The sequence below is a fragment of the Sinocyclocheilus rhinocerous genome, unplaced genomic scaffold, assembly GCF_001515625.1.
Source record: "Sinocyclocheilus rhinocerous isolate Xijiao unplaced genomic scaffold, SAMN03320098_v1.1 scaffold70, whole genome shotgun sequence".
Classification (NCBI taxonomy): domain Eukaryota; kingdom Metazoa; phylum Chordata; class Actinopteri; order Cypriniformes; family Cyprinidae; genus Sinocyclocheilus; species Sinocyclocheilus rhinocerous.
The window spans coordinates 816,461-826,518 of record NW_015624555.1 but is presented as its reverse complement, the minus strand read 5'-3'; the positions used below and the strand labels follow the sequence as shown (position 1 = coordinate 826,518).

At 38.2% G+C, this 10,058-nt stretch overlaps 1 protein-coding gene across 1 annotated transcript in view; it reads left to right on the top strand.

Annotated features, from left to right (window-relative positions):
• Positions 1–3,023: 3,023 nt before the first annotated feature.
• LOC107742679 (lysine-specific demethylase 3B-like) overlaps positions 3,024–10,058 on the top strand; it is a 26,763-nt gene continuing 19,728 nt past the window's right edge. The window contains exons 1-8 of the mRNA XM_016555723.1: positions 3,024–3,027; positions 3,138–3,284; positions 4,013–4,137; positions 5,421–5,561; positions 5,676–5,744; positions 6,742–6,915; positions 7,060–7,470; positions 8,398–9,628. Coding sequence (XP_016411209.1) covers positions 3,024–3,027; positions 3,138–3,284; positions 4,013–4,137; positions 5,421–5,561; positions 5,676–5,744; positions 6,742–6,915; positions 7,060–7,470; positions 8,398–9,628 — 2,302 coding nt within the window. The remainder of the gene's footprint in view (positions 3,028–3,137; positions 3,285–4,012; positions 4,138–5,420; positions 5,562–5,675; positions 5,745–6,741; positions 6,916–7,059; positions 7,471–8,397; positions 9,629–10,058) is intronic.

The following is a 10,058-nucleotide window of genomic DNA, read 5'->3' as shown; positions in this document are numbered from 1 at the left end:
TTTGATCAAGAATTCAGTAAAAACGGTAATATTGTGAAATATTATTACAATTTAATGTGTTCTATTTGAATATGTGTTAAAATGTAACTTATTCCTGTGATGCAAGCTGAATTTTCAGCATCATTACTCCAGTCTTCAGTGTCACATGATCCTTCAGAAATTACTCTAATATGCTGATTTTCTGCTCAAGAAACATTTCTTTTTATTATCAATGTTGAACACAGTTGTGCTGCTTAATATTTTTGATTATCTGAATAACAGAACACTCAAAAGAACAGCATTTATTTTAAAACAGAAATATATTGTGACATCATAAATGTCTCTATTTTCACTTTTTATTAATGTAATGCATCCTTGCTGAATAAAAGTAAGTAATTTACCCCAACCTTTTTAATATAATGCTTTCCACAAAAATATTAAGCAGCACAACTGTTTTCAGAAATGAAGCTGAAAATTCAGCTTTTCCATCACAGGACTAAATGACATTTTAAAATGCATTGAAATAGAAAACATTTTAAAATATAATAATTCACAATATTACTGTTTTTAATGTCTTTTTGATTAAATAAATGCAACCTTGGTGAAACTAAAACACTTCCTGTAAGAACATTTAAAACCTTTAATTCCAGACTTTTGACCGGTAGTGTATATGTTGTATTTTATGTTTATTCAAATAATAAACTATAACATTCGCTCTCAAATAATTTTCTCTTTGTTGTGTTTTTATGGTAGCATTTTATATGTTAGCATTTGTACATTTTACATGAATCGTCTGGTTTTGTGAGTTCATACAGCTAAACTTTTCACTGTTAGGCTGATCATATAATGTGGTATTAAATTAGGAATGAATGGCAAATATGAGCATTTTCACTAGTGTTGTTACACATTTGAACTCCACTGTATATCCTGGACTCAAAGGCCAACAACAAGATGATTCTGAAACAAAATGAGTCTGAAATCTCCCACATGTTAACGGCATGATTATATGTATGGTGATTTTCCTCTCATACTAAGGTGATGTAGCTACTAAATAAAAAGGTTATAATGGCACATTTATAAATATTTTATTCTGAGACAGCTCACAGATGGTGCGGATGAGAACACAAACTCGTTTAAAAATATTAGCTGCTGTTATAAATACGATTACAGTTGGTGATCGACCATTGATGTGCTGCTTTCATGAATTTATTAGTCAGTTTCATTACGTATTGTGGATGTCTTTATCTGCTTCATCTGAATAAAGCGGAATTAGATGGACACATGAATCAAGGTTTTGGTATTTATTATCAGCAGGTCATTTAATTATTTAGGAAATAATAATGAAACGTAATATTATCATATAAAGCAGCGTGATTGTGTTTTGAAATGTTGCCATCTAGTGGAGGAAACAGATTTTATAATGTCACAGAAAATTGCAACCGGTACCATTGCAGTATTACCAAATATGAAAAAGAGGGGCAAGATTGTCTTAACTCATCATTCAGCAAAATGTTAAGACAAAGGAAGAAAAGATATATATTTATATATATATATATATATATATATTAGACGAAGACGCTCCAGCCAGGTCTCAGCAGTCTAGATGTGAATTATAGGTGGCCATCTTTAAAGGTGCTATGTACGTTTTTGACTTGCCATAATATGTTTGCAGATATTTAAGAAACATGCTAAGTTAACATACGTGTTTATCGTAAAAACAATGCTACAGTCAGTTATTCTCCTTTGAAAAGTTCCATGTAGGAATGCCTGTCTTTGTTTTGGTCTGAGTGACTCCGCCCACTGCCAGATTACCCAATTGTATTTCGGCACCCCGGGTTGCCAGTTGGCGGAAAACACACAGCGTATTTCATTGCAATCATGGAAGCCGCTAGGGCTTTGCCGTTGTTCACCGACAAGCTGCGCAAATCATGCGCAAAATATGATTGTGGTTTTGCGCAGCTTGTCAGTGAACAACGGCTCTGTGTAGTTCATGCTGTTCCATGTGAAAGCCCGCAGGTGATGGAGATTTACCGCTGATTAAAGAACCGACTTTACTGACAAGATGCGCGTTAAATATCGCATGCGATTTATCGTGCAGCCCTAACTTACACTTTGTTTTTGTGTAAAACTCAAAATAAAGATTTCTTGTTGTATGCATTTGTCATTTTTATTTAATTTCTTTATTTTTAAAATGTGTATAAGTAGTATTAAGTAAGTTTTAGCTTTTAGTTTTGGATCTATTTTTAGTTGTTTTAATACTACAATTGATTGCTTCTGTTGTCCTCATTTGTAAGTCGCTTTGAATAAAAGCGTCTGCTAAATGACTTAATAAATTAATTAATAAATTAAATTAAATAACCCTCTAATGACCAGTGAGAAAAAGTTTTCATGAGCCGAGAGAGAGAGAATAAGCAATACAAAAATTCAAACCTGATTATGATTTGAATTATCTGGCAAAACCCAAATGAGTCTAGTTGTACATAATAGTTGTGAAGTTGTCACAGGTTCTGATATTCCAAATATAATTTTTTTTCACAGAATCTCAACACTTTATGATCCCTTATGATATCATAAAGGAATTCAGAATGTTAATGTGTTATTATGAGACGGCGACTATCGCGTGGAGAGAAAGCGAAGGGAGGTGAGTGTGTGCACGGGGTCAATCCCTGTACAACACTGACACACACCGATCCTCATCCTGACGAGACGCCTGAGGGGAGAGAAAGGAGAGAGAGGGAGACAAGACAAAGAATATGAGAGGAGAAAGGTTTGCCTCTTTCTTCTGTTGTTAGCCTCACCCCAAATCCACCAAAGCTCAGGTGGAGCAGGTGGAGCAGGGTGAGGAGGACCAGGACACTGATGGGACCCCATCCAGGAGCTGTACTGATGGTCAATAATGAGCTCTGATCATTTACACACATCACCATCACATTATACAAATGCATATAAATGAGTTTTTCCACTATATGTGATTAATGCTTTAACATGATTTGAAAAAGTTTAATATTCAAGTAACCAGAACTTACCATTAATGAAAAAATAAAATGGGTATGCAATATTTTATTGATATTAGTTGATTAAAACAAGCTTTTGGTTGATTCTCTACAGGACGTCTTCTGTACTGTAGAGGACAGTGATCATCAGGAACCTCCTTCCAGTGCTCCTGAAGTCGCCCACTGCAGAGAAGCAGCAAATGCAGGACGTCCAGCCTCAAGATCAGGACAGTCCAGTCAGTCCATCAGCAGATGAGAGTGCATCACATCTGCTGAGACATCTGGACTGTGACGAGATCACGAGGAACGAGGGTGAGTTTACGGTCATAACCGAAAATTTAACACACACACTCTTCTTACAATATATTATTTTAGGTGTACATGTATAAAGGAAATGTATGTTTTAAATAATGCATCTGTAACTGCAGTAACGTTTCATTTAGTTTTTTTAATTTTTATTTTAAATTACCATTTTTCGCAGTTGACTTAAATAGTCCTGCAGTGTGGACTTAAATAAAAAACTACAACTATTTATCTTGTAATAGACCGCATTTCCTGGACATAGACCTTTGGTAAGAAGTTGGGGGAAGGAGGATGCGGCTCCGTCTTTGAAGGGACCCGCTGTGAGGACGGCCTTCAGGTGGCTGTGAAATTCAAGACAGAAAACGAGTCGTACCTCAGCCTTGTAAGTAGACTGTGCTCTCTGTGTCATCTCCTCTCAGTCACTGTTAGCAATTTATAACATCTTAGATTCATGTAAAACACAGAGTACAGATATTTCAATAGACAAACAGACTGAGCTAAATCCTTATTTGAGAAACCACTTCCATCTGACCATCATAAAAATCAGTTTTTCTTCTAGCCTGACCGTCCCAGTCCGGTTCCTCTAGAGGTGGCTCTGACAGTCATGGCCAGTCAAGGCCCCCGCTGTCGCCACTACACTGGTGGTGCTACTTAGATTTGAAATCACTACATTTAGTGGTACCCCGTGTGAGGATACCTAACATCTGAAAATGACTACAACAGATGTCACTCAACAGGGTTCCTTTTCAGAGCCACTCTGGTCCCAGAGCTGAAGGTCCTGCTGCTGCTGCTGCAACCCCCCTGGCTCCGCGGAACCGTGCGGGCGGTCAGTGTGATCGGGCTGGCGAGCCCGGGGATGGAGGTGAGACCGACACAACAACAGACCGTCAATACATAACACAAAACCAACCCGTGCGAATAAACACTGAAGCTTTCGTCAGTTTCAGTGTGTAAAACATTAAGATGTGACTCCAGGTTGCGATTGAAATGAGGAAGAGATGCGTAGATGTGCGTCTAATGTGTGTTTGTGCTAGTTAGCTAAGTAGCTAGCTGCACATATGGACTGACTGAAATCCTGGAGAGCCGCCTACATAGACTGGGTTTTTTGGGGTCACTGATGCTGTCTAGTAAGGCAGCCACTAGTTTAAGACTGCAGTAGACTCAGTAAAGGACCCATTGTGATTAAAAACCGTTCCACACAATAAATGCATCTATCAAATTGATTAAACATACTGACTGTGAATACAAAGGGAAAGGTTATTATTCATGGCGTGTTGCCTGTGAAGTAATAATAATTTTATATGATGGGTGGAATGAGAGCTTTTATAAATGGTTTATTGCTTTTTAGAGTAAATGGAAAATATGTGCTGGTATTTATATTCACACAGGCAAACTATATTAATCAACTTTTTGTTGTGGAAGACATTATTTTTTGATGGTGATTTCTTTTAAATCAGTTATTATTCATGGATTGAATTATGTTCGGTTAATTTTGATGGTCTGTGTGTAGAGTACAGAACCTATGAAATATGCTGCAAGCATTTAGTATTTATGCAGCATATGGCTTGTGTTAGTGAGTAAATGTATATTCATATATGCACATACAGGCTTTGTTGTGTATTGGTTTGATCTAATTTTGTTCATTTTAACCATTAGTGATTGACATTTTTGGAGAAATGTTCACTGCGGTTCAAAAGTTTGGATTCAGTATTATTTTTATGACTTTTTTATTTACTTTTTTCAGTACTATTGATAGAAATTATTACTTTTTTCAGCAAGAATGCATTGATCAAACGTTACAGTAACAACATGTATAACTTCACAGCGAATTTCCATTTCAGATGAATACAAAGTTCAAAAGAAAAGCCTTTATCAAATCATTCTGGAAAAAAATATTAAGCAGCACAGCCATTTTATTAACATTGGTGAGAGTAATGTTTTTGAGCAGCAAATCAGCCTAATACAATGATAGTCATATTTCACAATATTACTGTATTTACTGTATTTTGATCAAATAAATGTAGCTTTGGCGATCATGAGAGACTTCTTTCAAAACATTAAAGGGGTCATATGATGCTATTTTAAAGATCATTATTTTGTGTATTTGGTGTAACAGAAATATGTTGACATGCTTTAATATTCAAGACAGGATCTTACACTATTCAGGGTCGGAGAGTGCAGGTGTACCAGCCAGAGTTTGGGGAGCCCTGGGCCCTGGGACTCGTATCTCAGCATGATCCAGTTTCACACATTATGGAGATTACCATGGACCAGGTCCGTGTGAAAGGCAGTACACTGTCTGTTTAGAATCTAATCAGTGTTACCATCTGATTCGTGGGTTAGAGATGATAAAAGCTGACTTTTGTGTGTGATTCATCTGTCAATCTTGGTTTGTTTCAGGGTGAAGAGACACAAGTCGTTGATCCTCGGGTTATTCATGTGATGCTTGCTGTGAAGCAGTTAGAGAAGGTGTGTTGGGTTTCTGTCTCTGCAAGTGTCGATTAGAGGTTGTCTAATTTAAAGGGGTCCTTTTATGCTCTTTTACAAAGTCTTGATTTTGTTTTGGGGGTGTACTAGAACAGGCTCTCATACTAGGTTGTTCGAAAACACATAATTTTCCACAAAACTGAAATTCAATTGAACTGAATTTAATTATCTACAAAACAAAGTTTGAGTTGAGCCTCTAACATTAAATCATGAAGATGTTTAATATTCACTGTTTGAATTAAGTTTAAGTTTAAGAAGGAATTAAACAACAATTATATATAAAACAAAATGGGCGCCATGCGTGGAAAAAAAAAAAAAAAAAAAGCATATATATATATATATATGTTTGGTTGAGTTGGCTCCTCAGTCTGATAACAATAAGAAGGATGTGTTTTCTGTTCTTAAAGCACTCTCTCTCGAGGAAACTTAAAGGAAGCATAAAGTCTCTTAGCATCCAGTGTCTTAATGCAATCACAAGCTGAGCTAAAAAGGATTTATTACATACTTTATTCAGCAAGGATGCATTAAATTAAGCACAAGTGACAGTAAATAATTAAAAATATTACAAAAATAAACTTTCAAATAAATGCTGTTCTTTTGAACTTTGTTTATCAAAGAGTAGTAAAAAATGTATGACTGCTTCCACAAAAATATTAAGCAGCACAACTGTTTTCAGCAAAAAGAAATGTTTTTTGAGCATCAAATCTGCATATTATAGAATAATTTCTGAAGGATCACGTGGCAAATTCAGCTTTGCCATTAAATGAGTAAGTTGCAAAACAATGCAGTTTTGGTGAACATAAGACACTTCTTTCAAAAACATTAAAACAAAACTTAGTGATTCAAATGTATATGTATGTATATGTGTGTGTTAAAAGGGGCTTGTTAGTCATTTTATAGCTTGTTTATTAATTTAGTAATGTAAACTTGGTAATTGATCATGCGCCTGGGTCATTCTGTTGTATCACATCTCTTTTAGAGCCCAGATCGTCGCAAGAAGGAGGGTGATGGTGGGAAAGGTGAGGGCAGTCGGCGGCGCAGGACAGCATCTGAAGGAGATGAAGACATTACTCTGAAACGTTTCAAAGGAGCCGGAGAGGGCGCCTCTGACGGCCAGAATGCCAATGGCTCCAACAAGGATGCTGAGGCTGTGGTAACATGCGTAGAGATGCCGGGAGAGGGAGTAGTGGAGGGAACAGACGGAGGGGGTGGCGTAGGTGGGAGGGTGACCAGCACCTGTAGTCCAGTAGCTTTGCCAAGTCAAGATTCCTCTAACAACAGCAATTCCTCTCAGCAGGAGCACTCCCACATAAGGAGCACAGGTTTTGTCAAGGAGAATGGCAGTTTTGTCCCAAACCAAGAAAGAATATCATCTTCAGTATCAGCGGTGCTTCCTGCGTCCACTCCAACACCACCTCCATTGAAGCCTGCCCCATCGCCCTTTTCTAACACTTTTCCTTCTTTGGGTCAAATGCCCAGCTTGGTTCCCGGGGCCCCTGCCCCGAAATCATCTTCCACACTCTCAGCAGCCGAGAGGGAGGAGGGAGGTGTCCTTTCAGGGTATCCTAAAACAGCTGCCCTGGTGTCTCTAGGTCCTGTGACCATTTCATCACCTTCCCAAGACAACGCTTCAAGTGTGGCTCTTTCTGCTCCTGTAGAAGCAAACCTAAAGCCCAGTAAATGGGGATCAGCTCCAGAAGCAAGCAAGGTATGACATTGATGCTTGTAGTTGACTTAGGATCTGTTAATTTATTCAAGAATACATAAAAAATGGAATTTATGAATATAAATTAAAACACCACTTCTATGATTAGTTTTGATTCAGAAATGACAAATATTCTTGTTTTTAACATTTTTGGGTGAAATAAAGTAAAACAAAAAAAGTTATCAGAGTATATCCTCAAAGTAGAAGAATGATTAAATAATTAAAAAAAACTTATTACGTAGTTTGGCTTAATGTTTTATTATTTCATAAGAAAAGAAAAACTCTGAAACAGTTTTGTTAAATAACATTAACATTTAGAAAAAAAAGCCAAATCAAAGTCATGTAAAAAAAAAAACATTAAAAAAAAAAAAATATTAATTTAAAAATTGAAATGTTATGATTTTGTCTCCCCAAACCTTTACATGAAACCTCAATATTAACATAAACAAAAAGACAATTTTTCATTTGGTTCGTTTTTAACCAGTGTTATTTTAATATTGTTTACATACTTGGTGTTTATTACTATTTCAAAGGAGCTTTTGTTTTTATTTACATTTTTTTGTTTTAGTTTTTATTTTAATTTGTTTTTGTAATTTTTGTTTTGTGGTTTTAAATTTTTTTTTCCTTTTTATTTTTTTTTAAATTTTTTTTAGCTATTTCATATTTCTATTTATTTTCATTTCAGTATTAGTCATTTTAGTACTTCATCTTATTTTTTTTTCAGTTAGTTGCAAAGCATTGTTTCTAATTTATTTTTTTCATCTAGTACTTATATTTTATTTTATTAAAGATTTATTTCAATTTACAAAACGATTTTTAATAGTTTTAGTTAATAATAACAACATTGGCTTTAACATTTTTTCCCTTTTCTTTTTGTGGGCACACTGATTACTCTTTGTCTGTCATTTATTTGGCTTATTTGTATTTCAGACCCCCAAGACCCCTGCTCTAGCTGCTGCAGGATTTGGTAAACAGTCGAGTGAGGCAGTGTTTGGGGATGTTCCCACACAGGCCAATGGTTCTTCCCAGGAGGACAAGCCTTTTGGCTTTCCTTTTGGAGCTGCGAAGGAGTCACAGAGGCAGGACTCTGATCCCTCACAGAACCTGTTCTTCCAAATCATGTCTCAGAACCAGAGTATCACGCAAGGCCAGTCAAAGGCCTTCAAGTCATTGTCCGAGTGCCTGAACAAGGAGCCGCCCAGCCTGTTCAAGCCTGCCGCTCCCTCCGAGGGTTTCAAAAAGGCGGTTGTAGCTTCTGCATCCGCTGGACTGTTTGGTTCAGCACCTGCTAGTGGCCTGGCACCAATGAAAGAGCCGCCAAAAGTGCCTGATATCAAGCCTGCAGGCAATGGGATCCTAATGAACAAGCCTTTCGGAGCGGTGGGGGAGGCGCACAGCAAACTTCCAGCCGCTTTTCCATCAGCCACAGGTCAAGCTGCGAGCTCTGCAGAGGCTCTGAATCCCTCTTTGGGATTAGGAACCAGCGGACTTGGAAGTGCCAGAAATGTGAACAGCTCGAGCCCAGTCAGCAGTTTTGGTCTGCTGGCTGGCAACAAGGTTTCAGAAACTCACGAGAACCTTTTCCTACAGGCCACGAAGGAAACAAATCCATTTCTTGCTTACGGCGGAGCTGTTTCGCACAGCCCTTTTAGTGCATTGTCAACTCCCAAGTCGTCATCTGCGCTGTCCGCGTCTGCTGTCTCACCTTCAGGCAGCTCCGGTCTACTTGGTCAAGATCCTCCTGGTGGTGATGCCAAACCAAATCTGTTCACCATGGCAGAACCTCCTAAGGGAATCTTAGCCCCCCAATTCCCTGCTCCTGCTCTCACGACCACTCCATCATTCACTTCGGCTGCCCAGGATGGACAACAAACGTCCAAACCAGACAAAGAGGGTTCAGATGGCAGCCCGGGAACTCGCCTCGACACCGAAGGCCAAGATGTGGCTATGCCTTTCGACCAAACCAAGTTTTCTTTGGAGGAACGCAGTCAGTCCATCAAAAGAGATTCAGAGTCCAGTAGCAACAGTGACCTGTCTGATTTGAGCGAGGGGGAGGACAACTCCGGCCAGAGCCAGAAACCTGTGGTTTCCTCAGCCATTGAGGATAAGAACAAGACCCAGCCTGTGGCTAAGAGCCGGCCACGGAGCAAACCCATCAAAGGTAATGTGCTTGACTACTGCATGCTGTGTACTTCATGAGTTGGTTTGGTACTCATTCTCATGTCGATCTAAAACTGTATGAGTTCCTTTATACTGTGAAACTTTGTGAGAGCATGATTATAAAGAGTAGATGAATTTACCTGTTCGTTATGATGACATATGTCCCCGGCAAACTTTGCAGTCCCATTTAGCCACTTTCTAGCAACCAAACCCACTTTAAAGGGTTAGTTCACCCAAAAATGAAAATTGTGTCATTAATTACTCACCCTCATGTCGTTCTGAACCCGTAAGACCTCCGTTCATCTTCGGAACACAAATTAAGATGATTTTTGATGAATTCTGAGAGCTCTCTGACCCTCCCTTAGACAGCAAGGATACTACCACGATCAAGGTCCAGAAACATAGCAAGGATGCAGCCGCGTGACGCAGCT